The 23,754-nt window shown below is 36.1% G+C and overlaps 1 protein-coding gene across 1 annotated transcript in view; it reads right to left on the reverse strand.

Annotated features, from left to right (window-relative positions):
• Positions 1 to 23,754, reverse strand: part of LOC139114451 (low-density lipoprotein receptor-related protein 4-like) — a 67,878-nt gene that overhangs the window by 20,659 nt on the left and 23,465 nt on the right. Inside the window, exons 23-41 of the mRNA XM_070676199.1 lie at positions 22,388 to 22,580; positions 21,524 to 21,646; positions 20,856 to 21,075; positions 20,041 to 20,232; positions 19,106 to 19,275; positions 17,958 to 18,068; positions 17,145 to 17,267; positions 16,279 to 16,404; positions 15,949 to 16,065; positions 15,240 to 15,356; positions 13,730 to 13,852; positions 13,113 to 13,223; positions 12,205 to 12,321; positions 6,393 to 6,512; positions 4,776 to 4,901; positions 4,103 to 4,261; positions 3,544 to 3,663; positions 2,475 to 2,603; positions 1,244 to 1,407 (exon numbers count right to left, since the gene is read on the reverse strand). Coding sequence (XP_070532300.1) covers positions 1,244 to 1,407; positions 2,475 to 2,603; positions 3,544 to 3,663; positions 4,103 to 4,261; positions 4,776 to 4,901; positions 6,393 to 6,512; positions 12,205 to 12,321; positions 13,113 to 13,223; positions 13,730 to 13,852; positions 15,240 to 15,356; positions 15,949 to 16,065; positions 16,279 to 16,404; positions 17,145 to 17,267; positions 17,958 to 18,068; positions 19,106 to 19,275; positions 20,041 to 20,232; positions 20,856 to 21,075; positions 21,524 to 21,646; positions 22,388 to 22,580 — 2,661 coding nt within the window. The remainder of the gene's footprint in view (positions 1 to 1,243; positions 1,408 to 2,474; positions 2,604 to 3,543; positions 3,664 to 4,102; positions 4,262 to 4,775; positions 4,902 to 6,392; positions 6,513 to 12,204; positions 12,322 to 13,112; positions 13,224 to 13,729; positions 13,853 to 15,239; positions 15,357 to 15,948; positions 16,066 to 16,278; positions 16,405 to 17,144; positions 17,268 to 17,957; positions 18,069 to 19,105; positions 19,276 to 20,040; positions 20,233 to 20,855; positions 21,076 to 21,523; positions 21,647 to 22,387; positions 22,581 to 23,754) is intronic.

Below are 23,754 nucleotides of genomic sequence, written 5' to 3' on the forward strand. Positions count from 1 at the left end.
GATAAAATTTGAGAGCTCAAATATCTTTCCTTGAGATGCGTTCTACCTTAGCAAGCCTTTATCCTATAAACACTTGTATAAAGATAGTTTGAGGTATGTTTACACCTAGACACAAAGTAAGTAAAACTTATCTGTTCCTTGTAAAAATTGAATTGATAATGATTTCAGGTTTATTTCTAAATATAGTACAAAGAGCACAGCATTGGCTTCTGCTGAGACAAAATTAAGACAAATTCCGTTGATTTTCTGCCAGTGTGTTCATTGGGCAAGACTGAACAAGTCTGTGCCCTCACTGAACAAATTTACATAAATTTCATCTTAGCAGTCCAGTTGTTTCCAAAGGCCAGTTCCCTACTGAGAAAACTCCATTGTTTTCATTATATTAGATTGTTGCTCAAGTTATATTAGATTGTTGCTCAAGTTTGCCATACATTGTTGCAGCTCATGGTCCGATCACTGAACATGATATACCCTTTTCAAAAAATATCCATAGTTTGGGTACACGCTATCCTGTCCAGAGGGTCAGATGGTGATTAAAGATTTCAATAACTTGCTTTTAAGCAAAAATGTATGCAAGTGCAATGTAGTTTTTTTGTATTAATTACTTAAATTTAGGAGACAGGTAATTGTCTTAAATTTCAAAAAATACATATGAAATAATTTTTGAATATCAATGATTAGAATACGATACTTCCGATATAAGCCCTGGTCAATGAATAGAAAGGCCCTCATTGAGATCTTGTCTTTTCAGATCATGGCATTCATTGAGTTCAGTCTTTGTCAATGTTTTCTGCTGACACACAACATATAGCACATTTCTAACCCTCAAAGTCATAATACATGAAGTAACATGTTCAATGGTGTGGTTAGTCTACCTGTACAATATTTATTGATCAGGAATGTGTCACCAAAATTTATATGTGCAAATAAGGGTTTTCCCGCTGACTGTCTGGCCATGTGCACATTCAAACTATTTACACCACTTAGGTATAAACACCATGCGATACACACAGCTTTCCAGCTTAAAGTTAAATGGGACAGACATTTGAACTTTCAAAATTTTTACAATACTTTCTTGGTCTATCAACTTATTTCATTCTAAGTCTTCTTTTCGTGAAAATCAAAAATTTGATGGTCCCACTAGAGTCAACACAATTTAAAGTTTTCTTGAATAAAGTTTCAGCAAATTATTTCAATTTAGAGGCACAAACCACCTTAAAAAAGTCACATGGATAATTCCCACCTTTACTAGCACACTCCAGTACACATTTCCTTCCACCGAGTCAACGTCTATTGAAGCTATGTAATTATCAGCACGGCTGAACAATGGCTTGTGGTCATGCCCTCCAGCTAAACTGAACATGTGTATCTCTTTGGTGACCGCAAACAGGAGGACAGGTTCAACATCTGATGGAAGAGAGAAAGTTACATAGTGGGTACGAAAGTACATGTGCTACAGAATGAAGTCCAGTTATCATGTGTGTCTCTCTCCTACAAATTGATCATTTCTTATTAGTGTTCACGGTTTCATATATGCAGTTAAGACAATGCTACTGCTGAAGCAGGTTGTGCTCAATAGTTTCAAAAGCTCTGTGATCTCTTCTTGGTGACATGTGTAGTGGTCTCGCACATGAACATCCCTGGTACTACGTCACTAGTACAGAAATTTGCGAGAAATTTGCGAGAAATGGACACTTTCTCGCTTTATTGTGAGAAGTAAGCGAGAATACATACTTTCTTGCTATCAAGCTGCGAGAACTGTGCTTTCTCGCCAGCATCTGCGAGAAATTGAATTCTCGCAATCAATCAGCGAGAACTATGTTTTCTCGCTCTGCATCTGCGAGAAATTGTGAATTTTTGTGAAATGCTTACACAGAAGAATACAATTTCTCGCAGATGCAGAGCAAGAAAACAAATTTCTCACTGATCGATTGTGAGAATTCAGTTTCTTGTAGATGCTAAGCAAGAAAACACAGTTCTCACCAGCTGATTGCGAGAAAATTAAATTCTTGCTAATTTATTGCGAGAAAGTATGTATTCTCGCTTACTTCTCGCAAAAAAAGGGAGAAAGTGTCCATTTCTTGCAAATTCTTGCAAATTTCTGTACTAGTGTACTGATTTGACTGCTTTGTTCAGTACAATATATGTATGTGCACCTGATTTTGTCAACAGAGTACAATTTTACGATTAGTTTACACACTTCTCGGATGCAAATTTACAACATTCACAATGGCTATTTGGGTAGCTTCTTATTCTACTCTTCAAAGTTATTAGAAATCTTCTAAAATCAGGCATTTGAACAAAAATAAAAAAAACTTAAACTGTAACTGTACAGCCGAATAAAAACATTTGGTTGATAGATACAGTTTTCTTTTGTAGATATTTATTCTGAATAAAACAGTTTAATCATGTTTATTAATTGCACGCCTGGACACCTTGAGATACAACCAGCCAAAATGCATTCATATACAGACCTGCAACTTTACATCTGTGATGGTCAACATCAAGTGCGTAGCCGGCAAAGCAATGGCATCTGTAACTCCCCTTTGTATTCTCACAGACCTGGCTACATAACGGTGGAAAGACTGCACACTCATTGACATCTGAAATACATAAGTTGGGGGATTGTTCAGCTTATCCATAGCACTGTATGAAATTCAACATCAATACCAGAGTTTAACAATTAACATTGATACAATCTGCAATTTATAGAATATACTGACTCTGAAAAAATCTCATTTTAAATCAATGTGTCCCTTGATAGTGTATTTATCTACTCTGTAATATTCAGAATATTTCCTGTTCTGCCACATGCTATTCTGTCCAAAAGGTCGGATGGCGATGAAAGACAGAAATAATTTAGTGTTCCCACACAATGAGCATAAAAATATATCATAGTATGAGGTAAGTGAAATATGGTGTTTTCAATCGGGTTCGAACTCACAACGTACGGCAGCCAGTCACCTGGCAGAAAAGCAACAGACAGAACCACTTGGCCAAATCCCCACTCTCAAAAAACAGGGTTCAATAATGGAGCTAAGTTGTTACAGTTTTCTGACTGCCACAACTCAACACTGCTGTAGAGTTCATGAAGCACTCGCACTTACATACTCGCTATCAAACATCGCACACAAACTTTATCGAAGCAGTGAAAATACTAGTATCTCAAATTCATATATTTAAAATGTTACTGAAACATTTCTAAAGGAACTTAATCAATTTGCTTTCGTAATCAAAAAAGTAGGGATCACTATGTAGATTTGGATAAGATATAAAGATTTTCCAAAATTTATCGATATCTAAAAATCCAAATTTGCAGCTGTTCCCTGTGTTAACTCTATGGAGAAAAATTAAATTTTTGACTTTCACAACAGCGAGAAAATGAAAACTTCTCTACATGAAAATGAGTCTACACCAGCAGTAAAGTAGTACCGTGCTGTAAAAATTTTAAAGTCATAAAAATCCCCTTGGCACATTTACCTCCACAGCCTACAAATAAACTTGAAATGTTACACTAGAAGGGCAAATTTAGTTAAAACATACCATCACAAGTCTTGCCATCTGATGCCAACGCATAGCCCTCATCACAAAAACAGGCAGCTCCTCGTGGAGTTGGGATACACTTGTGAACACAGTCTCCATTGGAATAGAGGCAGGATGAGTCTGAAATTAGAATGTACAGTGAAAAATGAAAAAATGTTCCCCCAGAAACACAGAAATCACCATCCACATCACGATGTTATCACCCTGTTTCTTGCTCAGAATACTCACTTGTATAGATTCAAGAGTGTATCTTCATGGACCAAATTAAAATTGAATTTTCAAGTGTCATACTGTAACAATATAGCCACTGCTTATAGATACAGCATACATAGATAGAGATCATGATAGAACTGTGTACACCATCTTTCATGGCAGTACCATATTGCATTACTTCTTATTCTGTTGAACCAAAGCAGCTTAAACCTTGATTTATTCAGCTGTGGAAATGTTGGTATATACCATAGCATTAATGCTTCCTTGAATTACACTGTAAAACCAATAACAAGTACCTAAAAATATATTCATAGATGAAGCAAGATAGATGTCTGTTTATACTGACCACAGTGTCCGCCTTCGTCTGAGCTATCTGGACAATCATCGTAGCCGTTACAGACCACATCAAGTGTCACACAAGATCCAATGTCACAGTGATACTCGCTGTCTCCGCACATTTCTTTCAGTCCATCTTTTTCAGTGACAATAGTGACAGTTGTACTCACTGTGCACAAAATATCAGAGTTCATGTTTTACAGTTATTGGAAAAAAGGAATTAGCACAAAAAATGGCTGCAAACTGTAGTCTTTTTTGCAAATTCATCAGGCTAAAAGTCTAAGGCTAAAAAAAAACACTTTTAAGGTTTGACTTGATTTGTGATTCTGTTCTTTACTTAGTCTGAAATACTTATGACTGCAGTCAGTGCTAGAGAAAACAAACAACCATCAGACTGGGCTGCAGCAAATTTACCACCAGGTCCTGGGATTTGAAGTCTAAATGAACAAAATTCACCCCTGTTCAACAATGCATACCACACTTGAGTTTATAATATCATTATCCTTGGTATGGTTTGACCACTGAAGTGAAAAAGGGATGATAATTAAAGGTTAAGAGTAAAATGCACACTTAAAGTAACTGGCAGATAAATGTTCACAACGCATTGACATTTTCTCACATTCAGCACTTCAACACAATTCTTTATTATTAATAACTGTGCCAGTGTATGGAAAGTACTCTACCTGCAGGGCAGTGTTCTTCATCCGATCCATCTGAACAATCCTTGTCACCATCACACCGCCATCTTCTTGGAAGGCAGACCAAACTCTCACGGCACGTGAACTCTTTAGATGAGCATGTAGGGGGCCCTGCTCCACAGTCAAAGCAAAATTAGGATTGTTGTGAGACAATGCACACACTTGAATGATGATGTTACATTACAAAGGAGTATCTCTGTACATGCACACGCTATGTTTAAGGTAGTTTAATTGCGCCTCAAAAGTGAAAGACTCAAACATTTACTCAGACTTTCCTGAATGAAACTTTCAACCATTCTCTTACCAAATCAACAATAAAAGTTACGGGTCGCCATGCAAAGTTTGGAACAAATTACCCAACATTATGTGATATTTAAAATTCAAAATGGCCGCCATTCCTGTGTTAACTCTATGGGGGGAAAATTAAATTTTGAATTTTCCTAAACTAAGCCGGTGAAAGTGTTTCTTTCTCCAAGAGCTTTAAAATGAGCCCCCCCCCCCCCACAAAGTGGTAGATCAGAAGAGAACTGTAGAAAATTGATAGTCCACCTATCTGTCCTCGAGGTGCGTCTTACCTCAAGACAAAGTGCACAGAGTGGGTGGCATTGTTCCAACCAATCATAGGGTATATTGCTTTCACCAATCAGCTGCTACTTCAGATTAATCCATTGGAAATAAAGTTCCAAGTTTTCTAAGTCTAACAGAGCTTTCAGCAAGTAGACTGTCTTTGAAGGCTATCCTGTGTTCTGTTTTAAGACCATTATATACACAATCTTTATCTATGAGTGGTTGTGTTTTGCTTTAGATCATCTTAAGGTAAAATGCGCCTTGGGGACAGATATTCAGACTCTCAAACTTTTACAATCCTTTTTTGATCTACCATTTGTTTTAAAGCTCTCCGTAGAGTTTACACAGGGACAGCAGCCATTTTGATTATTTCAAACATTGGTAAATCTTGGGTAATTTCTCTAGTACCAAAATTTGCACAGTGACCCCAATTTTATTCTTGATTTTGAAAGAGAATGGTTGAAATATTCTTTAAGCAAAGTTTGATCAAAGGTTTACACTTTCGAGGCGCATACTAACTTAAGTCTGCAAACCTTATGATATTTGCCTGAATATGCCTTTCATATGCTTATTCGTGGCACACACTAACACAACATCATGTTTGTTGTGTACATCGAAGCTGCTTTTATTCACACATTGTAGTTTCAGGAGAATTGGCTTAGTGAAGCAGAACAGTTTTCCCTATCTTAGTGTAGTAAATACAGCTGCCCTATTTTGTCCCTAACTCCTGTTATTCTTGTCAGTTGTGCATCTTGTTACGTGTGCACTCCAAGTCAATGTGGCCTAACCCTTCCATCACTATGATTTGGCCAAAAAACTCATTGTTATCAATGGTGAGTGTGGACCAGTTTACAAAGCATCAGGGGTGAAAACGGTCAATGGATGCACTTGCATTATTTTCACTGAACATTTACAAATTTTGAGAATTCCACTTTTAATCAGATACTCAATCCTTAACACCTTTGCATGAACAGAACAATATCTAAGGAAGACTAGTTTTTCTAGCTGTGCAGTATTTTGGCAAACTATACATACCACAGTCTAGTTCATCCGACCCATCAAAACAGTCTTTTTCATTGTCACAATGCCATTCAGTCAGTAAGCACTCTCCATTTTCACAACGAAACTCCTTACCATTACATGTATTCTCGTATTCTATTGGAAAAAAGAGGTCATTGATTCAGATAGTCTTATATCTTACCCTTTCACTGACACTGCACATGACGTTCCTTTGATGATTTTATAGAAAATGTATTTTTTTGATTTCCACTATATTTTGACCGAAACAGTTTGAGTTGAATGTAACACAGAATTGTGCAAAAATACTCATAACTTAAGTGTGATTAATTAACTTAAATAAAGAAAAAAATCAACTGCAAATATAGCTGCAAAGCAGCAATAACCGGGTTTCGAGACATCTCAGTGCACAGGGGCAATAAGAGAAATAGATCACATATTTGTGAAATTTAGGTCAAAGGTCATCCATGTCACGTGACATTTTGTCCAAAAACTTTGCTCCCATAGTTTTCCCTATCTACCAAAAATCAGATCTCTAGCTCTTTGGCTTGCCAAGAATTAGATATGTGCATAATAATGAGGTTAAGGATGTGCCGTAATAAGGTCTCCCATCATACCAAATTTGAAAGATGTAGCAACTGTGGTTACTGAGTTATGGACAAATATGTATATATAAGGTCAAAGGTCATCGAGGTCACATGACATTTTGTCATAAAAATTTCTTCCTATAGTTATCCCTGTAGACCAAAATCAGACCTCTACCTATATTGGCTTGCTCAGAATTAGATATGCAAATAATTAATTAGGTATCGTCATTTGACATATTGACAATAGATTTCTATCCCATAGTACACCCTGTGTACCAAAATTGTGCTCTCTGGACCTGTTAGTTAGCCTAGAATAAGATATGCGCATAATTAATGAGGTCTTGTCATGTGACATATTGACAATAGATTTCTATCCCATAGTACTCCCTGTGTACCAAAATTTGGCTCTCTAGCCCTATTGGTTAGCCTAGAATTAGATATGTGCATAATTAATGAGGTCTGGTAACGTAACATATTGACAATAGATTTCAATCTCACAGTACTCCCTATTCACCAAAATTCGGCTCTCTAGCCCTATTGGTTAGCCTAGAATTAGATATGTGCATAATTAATGAGGTCTTGTCATGTGACATATTGACAATAGATTTCTACCCCATAGTACACCCTGTGTACCAAAATTCGGCTCTCTAGCCCAATTGGTTAGCCTAGAATTAGATATGTGCATAATTAATGAGGTCTGGTCACATGACATATTGACAATAGATTTCTATCCTATAGTACTCCCTGTGTACAAAATTCGGCTCTCTGGCCCTATTGGTTAGCCTAGAATAAGATATGCGCATAATTAATAAGGTCTGGTCATGTGACATATTGACAATAGATTTCTATCCAATACTACTTCCTGTGTACCAAAATTCGGCTCTCTAGCCCTATTGGTTAGCCTAGAATTAGATATGTGCATAATGAATGAGGTCAAGGTCACATGACTTGACCCAAAATATTTCGGTGAACATTAAGAACTAATGATGGTCTATGTCGAAAAAGAACCAGACTCCTAGCTCTATTGGCTAGCCTGTAATGGGCATTTGTAAATCTGTAGGGGAGGTCAAAGGTCACTGAAAATGTGAAAAATAATACTTTAAAAATCTTTTTCTCAAAATCGGCCAGGCCTATGACCTTGAAATTTGGCATGAAGGAGCCCAGGCCTATGGTCTACAAAAATTTTGGACAGAATTTTGATTGATATTTTTTTATGCAAATAAAGTCTATTTGAAAGTTTGTTTTCAATATGGCCGCCAGGTCACGTAACTCATTGTTATGGTCATGTGATCACAAAATTACTTATGAGGAGTTTAATCTATGTGCCAAATTTTAAGTCTCTAGGTGCAACGGTGTTTGCGTGGCAGTCGTATTTAGAGGATGGAAGAAGAAGAAAAAGAATAATGATAATAATAATAATAATAATAAAAAACAGAACGATTACTAGAGGGTTTCGGACCCATGGTCTCGAAACCCTAATTATTAAAGTTTAAAAGGAGAGTTCAAAATTTAAAAAAGTCAGTTACATGACCTTGCATTTACACAGACACTGCATTTCAGCTTGTATCCTTTGAAAACAGGATCTTTATCTTTTGAATAATGAATGTTTAAAAAATCGATCACCATTATGGTGATCGTAAACTCAATGATTTTTGATAACTCCTATATATAGTCCGGGCTTCAATTGTCATAATGTGTGTTTTGAGTGAAGATTTTTGCCAACCTAGCTCATCGATTTACTTAATGGCCAAGTTTTTCAAAAAAAATTTTTGGCATTTTTCTGACAACTCTGAAGGTCATTTCAAGGTCATTTCCTTAAAATCGACAAAAATCGTTTTTTCTTAGCCAATAAAAGATTTTATGGCCAGTTTGCAATCATATTACCTTTGGAAACATGCATTTGATGTGAATTATTCCTTACAATCATTAACATTGAGGTTTTTTGAAAAAAAAAGGTTATTGTATTAAAAATATATAGAACTACTTTACCAAAGGTCAATTGAAGGTCAATATGAAATTCCTTCTAATTTTCGTAGAAATGCCTTCCATACCTTAAACCTTAAAACATCAAAATGATTATCTTGTATACAATTTCAGATTCATAAAACTTATACAACATTCTCAGGAAGTCAGATGTCTAACATTTCCTGTCAAAGGTCAATGACTTTTAATGTCATAATCTCTAATCTGAATAAGTTTTGTTTTAAAAGTAATACGATCACTTATACAACATTCTCAGGAAGTCAGATGTCTAACATTTCCTGTCAAAGGTCAATGACTTTTAATGTCATAATCTCTAATCTGAATAAAGTTTTGTCATAAAAGTAATACGATCACACAGCAACTTCAAAATTTGATAACTCTGCATTAGTGACTTTCAAAAAACAGAAGATTTTCATGCTTAAGTTGTTAATCATTATCAAAATCATCAACAAAAGTGTCACTTATAGGAGGTGAACAGTTCGGACAATAATTTTCATCAGCCTCACAGTGACACATTTCCGTACATGTGATGTCATTGCATTCGTCTTGCAAGAGCAGATATTTGTTTTGTATATATTTTGTTTACAAGAATATCTGATCAAATGCACAACAGCTTCAGGGAAAGGAGGAAGCATGCTTACTATGGGTATGAATGTGTTTTCCTCCAGCTTCCATTGTTAGTTTGCTGGAGGTGGCAAGTCGGGTTAGGCAATGATATCATTTTCCAAGACTGCCTTTGCTTGGTGTACTTCTTGAAAATGATATTGCTTTTCTCAAAATTTTGGCAGCTTTGAACAGTACTCTTACATTTTCCTCTGTACTTTCCTCAGCAACTCCCTGTATTGCTGCATCTTTAGTAGCATTTAGCAAAGCCAATTCTGGTTCACTGGGTCGTGCAGATTCCAATCTTTTATGTGATCAGATATAATTTCTTTAATTTCCTATTTCCAATTGATGGGTTCACAATTCCATGTTCCTTACGTATTGCCAAATATGAGTCATGTACTTCACCCAGGTTTAAAACTGAACCTTCAGCTAAAGAATTTTCCAACAAGGAAACATTGATATCTGCAGCAAGCATGGTGTTGTTTATCATTACCGACATTTGCAGATCCAGTCTCACACAATGGGTCTGCATTTGTGTTTAAATTTCGCAATACATTTTCAATGTTTTTGGTCCAACATCTTTTGTGATATTTAATGTAAATGGCTCTAGCATCCTTTGGATCTTTTGCACCACTGAGTCTGACTTTTAACAAGTCTGATTTTCCTTGGTTTACTGCTCTCTGTAGTTTTTCCCCAGCATTGAATGAAGAATCCTCATGGAGAGGACCCAAGGAAATATATTGTTGACAGAAAAAACATATGCTTTTGTCTTATTAAACATATGCTTTTGTCTTATGTACTAGCTGATGATCTATTGAAAGCAACTTTAGGTTCAGATGAACCAGCACTTTACATGGTCGATGAGAGTAAAGTTGATGTACAGGGCCTAGGGTCGTCCACTAGCTAAACCTATCAATACAGAGCTATCACCTTGCTCTAACACTTTTTCATAGCCCAATTTTGCTCACTGGAGTAGACCTTTGTGGCAAGTATTTGCATAGCAAGCACCACAATCTCGAAGGAAAGACGAATCATCATCCTTGAGTCTTTAACATTGACACAAGCTCACCACTTGCTTCCTTATATATCAGGCATAACGTCCTCTTTTCGGAGGAATGAAATGCTCTTTTACTGAAAGTTTTGACGAAGTTATTTGCATGCAATGTCAGTTATGTGAAATATAATGTATATGTGAAATGCAACCACTAAATGTCAAGATTCCGTGACAATAAAATATCGAGTAAATAGCCTTTGGATAACGGTTTCTGAGAAACTACTAACACCGTATATGACTAATCTCGTCGTTTTTAACCCTAAATAATCTACGGACTTCCAGTGTCTCACAATAAAGGTTCAACCCATTGTTAATGAATCATTTTTCGTACTCAGTATCAATATTTTAACAATGGGTGTCTTGGTTAGTACAACATTGTGCGTACTGGAGTTGATTTTCAAAAGCCACAGGTAATAGCCTATATTTCTCAGCGCAGAGGCTTAGTTTTGATAAATTGCTTCTGCATGTAGCCTATGATTAGCAACAAGTCTCTAATCCCTGCTATTGTTAGGAAAAAATACAAATCGTTTTATATGACTTGGAGAGAAATGCGAGGAAAAGGGATGACTTACTCTCACTACAAGCAGAGAGTACACACTGCTAGCTGCACAGCAATCCTGTCTACACTAGTGAAATTTTGCACAGAGGTCTGGAATTTACAACCTACCAGAGTTGGTAATACTGCGGATGGCTTACGTTGAGATGCAGGGAAATTTATGATGTAGTTGTCAAGCACAGTGCATGTCAAAAACCGATCTGTGTCATTATTTAACACAGTGCATGGAAAAAGATGTACAACTGCAATACAAGCAAATCCTTGTAATTGCATATAAATCCATATAAAATGGTAAAAAACAAAAACAATAAGGTTTTTAAAATCTTTTATGAGCTGTGAAGTTCCCTTCCACCACTGAAGGTATTATAAAGTAATTTGGTCAATGAGTATAGCCATTTTGTACGCACTACAATGCTTAATCAATGGAATTTGTGGAGTAACGAATGACCTTGAATTTGACCTTGACAAAGTGGAAAGAAAAAATGCCAACAATGTTTTTTGGACTCTCCAGATATTAAGGAACAAAATGATATATGTTGACAAGAGTCTTCACGAAATGCACACGGAAGCCAAAATCATGACAAGTGACCCCGGACTAATAGGTGTAAGAGATGGTATACAGCAGAAAGGTTTGAGATGAAGGCTTCTTCCCCAAGCACAATTACAAAGCACAAGCACAAATGAAAAATTCATGATTGACAGAATTTAGTACTGCCACAACTACAATTGTTCTGAACATGTCCTGATAACTTAAAGAGAAATGACTATTGATGCACATAACATGTACTAGATTTCTTCTGTGGAACAAAATGCTATACTTGGTATTTTGAATATATATACATATAAAAATGGGTTTTTTTATGAAATGTCAAAGCTAAGTCAAATATACAGCAACATGATTTTAAAACACTTTGGAGGGATAGTCTTACTACAAGGATTGGTTAATTTAAAAAACTTAAAGCTAATATTGGCAAAAATGAGAAACTTATTTAGAAACTGAGACCAATGCACTACATTGCAAAGTGCAGCAATTCATTATCTTACCACATCCACTTTCATCACTTCTGTCACCGCAGTCGTCATCATAATCACACTGCCAAAACCCTGTTATGCATTCACCATTGGCACAATGGAAATAACCATCTGGACAGGTCTGATTATCTAGTTCAAAAAAGCAGTTAAAAATTATCACAATTTGATACTAGCAATATATAGTAACATTTGAACGTTTCATGGGACTTGTAGATTCAAGCTTCGCAAGCATAGGTTAACAAATACTCCGTTGATAATGAGCCATACCATGTGATTTGCATATTTGAACAATGTTGATTGAGGTAGCATATGCATTTCAAAAGTTAACTTTTGCTCAAATCTTCTTCAATGAAACTTTCAACCATCATCTTTCAAAATCAAAAATAAAAATCAGGGGTCACTCTGCATATTTTGCTACTATGGAAACAAAGTACCTTAAATTTAACAATATTTCAAATTCAAAAAGGCCTCAATAAATGTAATAACCCCATGGCAAAAAATTAAACATTTAATTTTAACTAAATAATGTCAGTGAACTGTTCAGTTATTCAATGAGCTTCAAAATTAGCCCCTTAAGTGATAGACCAGAAAGTATGATAAAAGTGTGAGTCTGAATATCTTCTCGAGGTGCTTTGCATAAATGAAATCATTTATTTTGGAAATCTAGCATTAGATGTTTGCTGACAATAAAATACTGCAAAATACATGTTCCGCAGCTACATATTCCAATATCCCAACTATAACATATCGCACTGTATATGTTATTTTTCCACATTTAACACGGTTGCTTTCAACTTTGTATATCCTGATGATATTTTTAGATTCAGATTTGTGCAGGCTAGGGATTTCAGCCAAAATGAGTTAATTTAAATAGAGGTACATTTTGATGACCACCATTACAATATAAATGAAAAGCCTACCGCAATTTACTTCATCTCCGCCATCCGTGCAGTCCGGCTCAAAATCGCACTTCCATAACAATGGAATACATCGTCCTGATGAACATCTGAGATGAGTGGCTTCGTCACAGTCTGTGTTTTCTAAAACCAAGAGTAAATGACAGTATCCGATGTATATGATAGTGAGTATGAGTGTGTGAATGCTTTATGAACTTTAAGGCGTGTGGTGGGTTTGCAGTCAGAAAATGGTAACAACCTATTTATTGAACCGCTCTGTTTTAAGGGTGGGGATTTAACTGAGTGGTTTAGACTGCAATGTCAAAACAACTCAGCTACGGTATGTTATCGTGCAAATTTCAGTTCTAGAGACCCAAATTACCCGATTTACCATATTTGGAAATTCAAAATGGCTGTCATTCCTGTGTTATCTCTGTGAGTAAAAAAATTACCCGCTTTTCACAAAATAAGGCCAGTGCAAACTTTATTTACTCCATAAGCTTCAAAATGAGCCCCCACAAGTGGTAAGCCAAAAGAATATTGTAAAAGTTTGAGAGTCTGAAAATCTGTCCCCAAGGCACATTCTACCTTAAAGTTAACATTGTTCATAATACTGGGGAGTAAAGTATGACCATACTCACGGCAGTATGTTTTGTCTTCATCAGAGCCATCAATACAGTCTTCTGAGCCATCACACACCCAGGTAGTGGTAATGCACTTGTATGCATCGCATAGGAAATCACCTGGTGTACAAGTTCTGGCCTCTGTGGAGGAAATAAACATTTTTACTAACTGGGCAGTATCTCAAAATAGTTGCCTATTGGCCAAGGATGATCAAGATTTTTGATGTTACGGGTGCTTAATGCCTGCAAGTTTCCATTTTCTCCATGTGTGATTAAAAAATGCATTTAGCATTGTTTACTTTTTGAGATATAAGCACCTTTACTTGCAGCACAAAGTGAAAATCTACAATTAAGTACTATAAATACAGGGGATTGAATAATTTATGCCAGTTTGGTCACTCTGACTACTCTTTTGATGTAGTACTTCCTTGAAAGATAACAATGTGATATTTTTGCAAAAACTAAAATACAATCTAGTTGGTTCACTCAAATGACCCAAGGTCGCCTTGTGCCAAAATATTTTTAAAAAATAATGTCAATGACACTGGGGGCTTACATTTGTTTTGATGTTGCAGGCTAGAGTGAGTATGCTTAACTAAGTTTACCCCTTTGAACACACATACCAACTTTAAAAGAAATAGGACAAGCGATTTCAGAGAAAATGTTTTTCTGACCAAAATGGGGAAAATTACCCAAAAATACAAGTATGAAAATTTCACCACAATTTGAAGACATTCATTTAAGTATGCCTCTAGGTACATGCATACCAAGTTTCAATGCAATCAGAATAGTTAATTCAGAGAAGATGATTTTTTGACCACAAATGCAAAAAATTGCCCCCAAAACACAAATACAAAAAATTTCACCACAATTTTCACACATCCAACAGAAAACAACCCTAGGATTATGAGTATCAAGTTTAAAAGCAATCCAACAAATGCTTTGGAAGAAAATGATTTTTTGACAAAAAAATGCAAAAATTACCCCAAAAAATATAAATGTGAAAATTTCACCCAATTTGAACAAATCTGACAGAGGCCAACCCTAGGATAGTGCATACCAAATTTCAAGGCAATGGGACAAGCGCTTTCAGAGAAAAAGATTTTTTTACCAAAAACAGGTAAAATTGCACCAAAAATACAACTATCAAAATTTAACCACAATTTGAAGAAAATTTAACAAAAGTCACCATAGAGAACCTGCATACCAAGTTCTATACAAATCTGGCCTGTGGTTACAGAGTTTTAGCAATTGCAGGATTTTCACCTTTATCTCATTTGCATATTTTTGACACCCACATGTTCATTTGAACAAATTCACATCTCCACCCTTCAGTGCACCAGTACACCAAATACTGAGAATGTAGGTGCTGCGGTTTAGGAGTTTTTGATGTAGACAACATACATCTGCACATACTAACATACATACATACAAACAGACGCCGCTGACCTACCATATAAGCTCTTTAGTTATATATACATATATCAAATGTGAGCTAAAAATTACAATATTATGTCATTATGCTCACCACAGTCTGTTTCATCAGAGCCATCACCACAGTCCTGGCCACCATCACACACCCAGGATGTGTGTATGCATCTACCATTATCACAGATGAAATCTCGCGCCAGACATGTATGTCCACCTGCAATAGAATATACTGTTAGGAAAACACTGCACTTATTTCTATTTCTGTGGCATTTTTGCTTTCTTTCTTTATTTTTTTATGCATGTTTATTTGGTTTTTGAACAGTATACTTCTTGTAGGTTTCAAGGAACACAATGTTAAAAATTTAGCCATGGTGCTCTTTGCTAAAAAAACCACTAAATCCCCTCGGTACCTATTTGTAGTCTTTTAAGGTAGTCTGCGCCTCAAAAGTGAAAGATTCAAACTTTAAAAAATTTGCTCAAGCTTTCCCAAATGAAACTTTCCACCATACTCTTACCAAATGAAGAATAAATATCAGGGATTCCTTACCAATTTTGGCACTAGAGAAACAAATCATCCAACATTTACCTATATTTAAAATTCAAATGGCCACCACCCCTGTGTTTAACTGTATGGGGAAAACAGAATTTTTGATTTTAAATAAACTATTTCAAAAAGGTGAAAATTTTTCTTACACAAAGAGCTTCAAAGTGAGCCCCAACAAATAGCAGACCAAAATATATTGGAAAAATTTGACAGCCCGCATATCGGTTCCTGCGATGCATTCTAGTGTCTAAGTCTTACATACCACAGTCAGTTTCATCAGAGTTATCTCCACAGTCGTTCTGTCCATCACAGACCCAGTACATTGACAGACACTGGCCATTGTCACAGTGGAACATGTCAGAGGCACAGGAAGACAATGCTGGAAACAAAACCAAATGAATTTACGCAAACTTTAAAATGTTCACTCTCTAAATTTTTAAATTGCTTGACAAAAAGTCACAGTACACTGTATCTATTTTGTGCATCCCTTGAATTGAGTCTCTGTGGCTTCCAAATCTGGAAAATACATTCAGATTTAATTCAAGTTTTGATGGCACGACGATAAAGTAAACAGTGCATTACACAGCCTTACCTTTGCATGTGGCGTGGTCTTCCTTTGATAGTGCCATGTCATTGGGACAGGCACATGTGTACCCATTTGGATTGGCTAGACAGAAATGACTGCACCCACCATTTGAATCCTCACAGCCATTCTGACCTGTAATGATATTGAACACTTTAAGCCCCCCTTTCAGCTTATAGTGAGATATAAACAGTTCAATAAATATTTTGTATGCAGCAAAACATTTTAGGGTATATGGAGCATGGGGGGGGGTTGGAAGGAACTTGACTATAATCATGAATTCTAAAGGGTGCAGTCGAGAATTTGTTGAGATCTTTTGACCACTGCATAGTTTTAAAATCAGCTGATATAAAAACTGAGCATATTAATATTTCTTTATTAGCCATGAAATACATGTAGTGCTTTCGCAAAAACTCCTCAGGGTAAATACATTTTGTGCTACTGTCAAATTGCTGTGTACATGAGGGTTAATTTCTCTTGTCAGAAGTGGGCAGGTGATGGACTCATCAAAAAAGTATCTGATTGCAGGTTTCATCAAATCCATTTTCAATGAATAAAGAGCCATGGGTGATTAAAACTGGTTTGTGAATTCCAATCATGAATTCATAAATGGGTTTTTGCACTTCTAAATTTTGCTCAGGGGAGGGGGAGAGGGTAGGGGGTTTGAGGTCAAACGCAATAAGTTTGGTTTGTAGTGCTCATCTGATGATTATTCATGGTCCCTAAATGGATGCAACAATAACACAGCAATGATACTCCAAATTTTTACAAGCATGAGGTTTGGCAACAACTATTGTTTAATATCAACAGTGATATTTGACCTTTCGATACAGAATTTGGGGTTAAAAACTTATAGCTTAAAGCCACCGTCTCACCTGATTGAGCGATTTGAAATGCCATTGGATCAATCACACATATGTCCAATACATCATTCATGAAAGAATCCAACACGGTTTGCTCGTTTTCGCCAGTTGTTTTGTCAGCCTTGTGGATGTTCCCTAAGAAAATCAGTTTCGAGACTTTCAGAATAGCATTTTCCAGAATTCACGTTATTGTGTTCTCAATACATGGCAACACACATGTAACAAACATCTTTTGTTTAAATAGCAAACAATAACAAATGTCTTTTGTTTAAAGTATACTAATGAAGTGTATTTATATAATCTATTAATAGTAACTTATTACATATGTTGAATATTCATATAATGGCATTCAGTTGCCAATCCCCAGTATACGGCCATTTGATTCACAAATCAAGCACACTTTCAGAAGATGGTTGAAAACTTATGTAATGCACTACTGAAAATGAACTTTTTGAGCTCAACACATGCAGTGTATAAGCATCAGCTGACACAATTTGTTTTTGATCTTGCATCATATTTCTGCACATAGTATCCCCTAACTTTAAAAAGTTAATCAAAATAGGAAAAAATTACGTTGAAGGCACAAACTCTATTCCAAACAATCTAATGCTTCAAGTGTAATGATACATTAATGCAAAGGCTTGCCAATACTTGCAGTTAGGTATGCAAATATAGATTGATAATGATTCAAGATCAATAGAGAATGTGCCTGTTCTAGGGAATCATGCACTCTATATCTGTGGAGATGGGCAAGATGGCTGCCTTTAGAAAAGAATCTCTGAATATTATTGTATTTGACAATAATCAAATTCTGCATCATCTTACCAGTGCTCCAGTCAGACCAGTAGAGTTTGTTTCTGACAACGACAAGTGAAAAAGGGTGTTGGAGACCAGACACAATCAGTTGACGGTCTTCACCATCCAGGTTAACAGTTTCTAGAACATGACAGAAAAACTCCCTCATTGCAAACCATATTAAAGGCCCTGTAGCTGTGACGCGTTCTATTTTCCCTGGTTTTAAATTCTACAAATTTAAAGGATATATTGAAAAATTGGACAATTAAATTTAAATTTTTTTGATATTTTGTTATTTTGATTTCCCGTCATTTTTAAAAACTGGTAGAAAACAAAGCATAGGATGTCCCAGTGGAAAACATTCAGCACTATACATTATATTTGACTACTTGATGTTACTGTGAAGATTCCAATGCATTTATGCACAACGTACAGTGTTTTTGCTTTATTTCCATGAGGGCCCAATTTTACGTTTGGGCAAACATTTATTATTCATCTTGCTCAAAATTGCACATGCAGACTGTCGACAGTTTATTATACTTGCATAAACACCCCTCAATGAGTAAATTCCCACGAACTTGTTTTAGTTTGGAAGTAAAATCACAAAAATAATGCTAAAAGATACAGCTATTGGGCCTTTAACGTAAGTGACAATTAAAGAGCCCATTGCTGTAGTATCCAATTCAAATTTGTATTATTTTTGTTCTCTAAAACTACTTTTTAAATTCTTTGCCCTTAAGTATACATATCTTGACATAGCAAGTACAACCTTGCTAATACAGTAAATTGTACAACCTTGCTTATACAGTAAATTGTGCCATGTCATTGTTGATAAATAAATTGACGTTCAGACTAAAATTAAGTTGCCAACAATCATATTGGAACACATACAGGCTATGCTGACCAGTTAAACAGTAGGGATTTTGATGTAATTTTTAGAGCAGACCAAATTGTATTACACGAAAAGAACAAAAGACCTGAAAATATACATCAGAAGTTACAGTTCAAAAACTTTTTACAACATCGTAGCCGATCAATCAAGATTTCCTTCTACTCCTTTGTAGTGCAATGCATGAATCAATGTTGCCTATTTTTCATGAAAGCACTGTGAATATTAATGACCTAAATACATAAATTGCATACATATTCATGTTTGCTAATGAATATTCATGCCTCACCAATAGAATCTGTGAAAGCATCAGCCCAGTACAGTCTGTTTTCTGTATAATCCACACAAAGACCATTAGGTGAACCAATATCCGAGTCAACCAATATGTGTCTGTGACTTCCATCCATCCAAACCTTCTCAATTTTTGGTTTGCTTCCCCAGTCAGTGAAAAATAGAAGCCTGTGGCAGAAGACAATGGACAACAATTGTAAGAAATATTCGTAGATCAACATTTTTCTTTGAATGACTGTAATGAAATAATGCGTTTAAATGAAGTCAGTGAGATTATTCAAATTTTAAAAATAATTTCATCTCATCTTTTCCAGTTTTATGCGACATGCTAATGATTTTGTTCAGGCTACGAAGCTCAGCAAAGAGTTTCTGATTTAGCACTCACTTTTCCTGTATTCCCTCTGACACATCAACCCAGGAAAACATCACAATTTATACTAACATATATACTCTAGCTTTGATATACCAGTATAATCTAGTTGTACCTCAAAATGAAAGACTTAACTTCAAATTTGCTAAAACTTTTCTCAAGAAAAGTTTTCAACCATTCTCTTTCACAATCATGAATAAAGATCAGGTGTCACCGTGCCAATTTTGGTACTAGAGAAACAAATAACCTAATATCTACAATTATTTGACATTCAAAATGGCCCTCATCCCTGTTTTATCTCTAAACAGGAAAATAAAGTTCCTGATTTTTGCAAAACTAAGCTACTATAAACTTTATTTACTCCACAAGCATCAAAATAAGCCTTCACAAGTGGAACTTCAAAAGAATATTACAAAAGTTTGAGAGTCTGAATTTCTGTCCTCGAGGCGCATTCTACCTTAACAACAGAAATCTTGAGCACACTTTCATTTGCTCACAACTAAACCAACTGCTGGTAATAACAGCTGAGGAATCACTGATTGAGGAAGGAAAACCCTCCGTACCCCTTGGAGGGATAGAGAGCAATGGCTCTTGGCTTTTCAAGCTCATCTTCAATCAGTGTCATCCTGGAAAATCCATCAAGTGTGGCCACTTCTATCTTGACAGTGCCGGAGTCAGTCCAGTAGAGGTTTCCAGCAATCGGATCTATGGCAATGTCATCAACAGTGTCCAGTCCGTCCTGAATCACAATTTCACTGAAAAAAAATTTTAGGATATTAAAATTTATGAAAAAGATACCTGCTTTACTTTAAGAGTTTTTAATTCTTTAATATAAGGTGCTCACTACACTATCAAGACAAACTTTAACCTTCTCAGTCTCATGCATTTTTCTCTCAGGCAAATAGAGTTCTAGTGAGATGGATTCAAATTATGATGTTGTTACGTTGACAAGAGCTGGCAGCTACCATAGGTAATACTCACAATACATACACGACTTTCATAGACTGAATAAAGATCTCCAATGAGGAAGAGAACAGTGTTAAGACTGAATGATTAGGACAATTAATCAATTAATTAAATCATGTACGATTAAGCACCAAAGAAATTCAAGGTTCACTCTAACTGTGTTAAGCCTATGGACAGTACTAGATTTATTATGACATGAACATTGCACCCCAAGACAGTCTATGATACACATAGAATTGGCAGCCTAAAATGGTCAATATGCAAACATAGTAAGGATTTGAAACACCTGTCTTCAGGTAAACCACAAGTGCACAAGCCAATCAAGTCACATAATTGACTATAATTGGAGTTGTTTCAGTTCATTTTAGACCCTTTCCCCAAAATAAAAAAAAAAGGCTAAACTTAATATTACCTTTGATTCTTGTTGATGTTGGCTTTGCTGATTGTGTCCCTGGACACATCACTGTAGTATACCGTTTCTGTCGATGGGTGATAATCAATGGCGATCACATTGTACAGGTTACCAAGGACGGTGTGAGGCACAGTGTCATGGCTGCTACTGCCATCAACGTACAGTCTCTTGATTTCTTTCCTGGTTGTGAACAGCAACGCCAATGAATCTGTAAGACTTCCTGAGAGAGGAAAAGAAATTTATTTGAGTGATTGATAAAGCTTTATATATGGTCGATGTTTGTGGGGATTAACAGTTCAGTTGAGCAGAATAATTCACAAGGCAGTTGTTATGAAAGCTGGTCATGTCTATAATCTGGAATCCTGGGATCACATTATGCAATATTACAATTCAAGAAGACCACACAGGATTTGTTTTTAATTATTTACTGATTTATCTATTTAAAAGTTTGTTTGTTTATTTTGTTTGTTTTGTATTCAATTTAGAAATTATTATTTATTAAATTTATCTAAATATGTATATATATATATTTTTTTTTTATTTGTTTATTTACTTATTTATTTGAAAGGCACCTAAACACTTATTATACAAGGTGGATGTGCCGATATTCTACATGTATGCTGCAAGAAAGTAAACAAAAAAAACGGAAATGAGAGATTAACACCTACTTTCACAGGATACGCCATCTGACAATAGTTCATCATAGCCTTCAGCACAGACACACGTGTGGCCATCATTGGGAGCAAGCAGGCAAAGATGACTGCACCGACTTCCATGGCAGGGATTCACACCTGGAAGAGATAGCAGACAGGAAAAAGTCATACCCATGCTGGTAGTAGTCAATAATCCATTCAGTGCTTGGTTGTCCGAGGACAAGTGTCTGTGCAAGTCAGGTAACCCTGTTAACTATTTTGCCAGACCTACATGCCTTTCATATCACATTAACTATTTTGCCAAACCTACATGACTTTTTATATCACATAAAGCAATCTGTATAGACAGATCTACTTGATAAGTGGAATTGCAAAAATTGTTAAGGCCTGGACTTTAATAAATTAGATTTGCTCACATTCTATGTACCTATGACTTAACCCTTTGACCCAAGAACCCCTTGTAACCTTTGATATATATCATGTTGAAATTTCATTATAACAAAGTGCTACAGGTCAAGAAAGAATTCACTTCAGGGACAGAAACTCAGACTAACAAACTTTTACAATACTTCTTTGATCTATCACTCGAGGAGGCTCATTTTGAATCTCATGAAGTGAATAAAAAATTTGTATCTACATGGTCAATTGCGGTAATTCCTGTGGTACCAAATTTATTTCTTTTCGGGATAACTGCTCTCATGGAAGTGATACGTGACTCAGCAAGGTATAGGATTCAGCTGACCTTACACCGAGGTACCTGAACATTTTTTTTTCTAACTTTGCTGTAATTTGCTTCCTTACACACCACAAACCAGACTTGGTTGAAGGGGCGGGGAAATGGGAATACCACTGCCTATGTTTGTAACAGACTGTGCCCACCTGGCGGTTGGAGTGCAGGGTGGTACACTATGACACCCATAGGTGCCTCCATCTCAGTGAACAATGAGCTGTGGTTCTTGCCAGTGAATTTCTCCGCCTTTTCCACTGACTGCAGATCCCAGTCTGTCCAGTACAAAGTATCCTCAAATACGGCAAGACCAAATGGGTGGAAGATCCTGTCCGTGACTATTTCCTGGAAAAAATTACGACAACACAAGTAAATTCAAAGGCAGTTGACTTCCAAAGGAGCTGATTCATATCATAGAAAGAAAACATTATTTTTTTTATAAACAAGTCATCGTTGATGACACAGTCCCCACTTGTTAATGGGTGCTTTGATTACAGGTCCTCAGAGAGGATAGAGTCCTCTTCATTAGGTCTGTGATAAAAATACTTTTGAATAAATTCGCTTGATACATGTCTGAGTTGTAGTTCAGGACATGAAAAAATTGTAATAAAATGGCCACATGGTGGCCATATTGGATCGAATCACAAAACAAATCAATGTGCATATGTATGACATATGTCCTTGTACCAACTTTGATTAAAATCGGTTGAAATATGCCTGAGTTATGGCTTTGTACATGAAAAAATCATAACAAAATGGCCGCACAGCAGCCATATTGGATCGTATCACAAAACAAATTAACATGCATATGTATGACATTGGTCAATCTCCTTGTACGAACTTTGAATAAACTTGCTTGATAAATGTCTGAGTTATGGTTCTGGACATGATAAAACGTAATAAAATGGCCACACGGCGGCCATATTGGATTGTATCACATAACAAGTCAATGTGCATGTGTATGACATAGGTCGATGTCCTTGTACCAAGTTTGAATAAAATTGGTTGAGATATGCCTGAGTTATGGCTCTGTACATGAAAAAATCGTAACAAAATGGCCGCACGGCGGCCATATTGGATCGTATCACAAAACAAATTGATGTGCATAGCTATGACATTGGTCAATGTCCTTGTACCAACTTTGAATAAAATCTGTAGAAACATGCCTGAGTAATGGCTCTGTATATGAAAAAATCGTAATAAAATGGCCGCCTGGCAGCAATATTGGATCGTATCACAACAAAATTGACTGCATATGTATGACATAGGTCAATGTCCTTGTACCAACTTTGAATAAAATCGGTTGAGATATGCCTGAGTTATGGCTCTGTACATGAAAAAATCGTAACAAAATGGCCGCACGGCGGCCATATTGGATCGTATCACAAAAAAAATTGACGTGCATATCTATGACATTGGTCAATGTCCTTGTACCAACTTTGAATAAAATCAGTTGAAACATGCCTGAATTATGGCTCTGTACATGAAAAAATCGTAACAAAATGGCCGCCTGGCAGCC

The sequence above is a fragment of the Ptychodera flava genome, chromosome 16 (assembly GCF_041260155.1).
Source record: "Ptychodera flava strain L36383 chromosome 16, AS_Pfla_20210202, whole genome shotgun sequence".
Classification (NCBI taxonomy): Eukaryota; Metazoa; Hemichordata; class Enteropneusta; family Ptychoderidae; genus Ptychodera; species Ptychodera flava.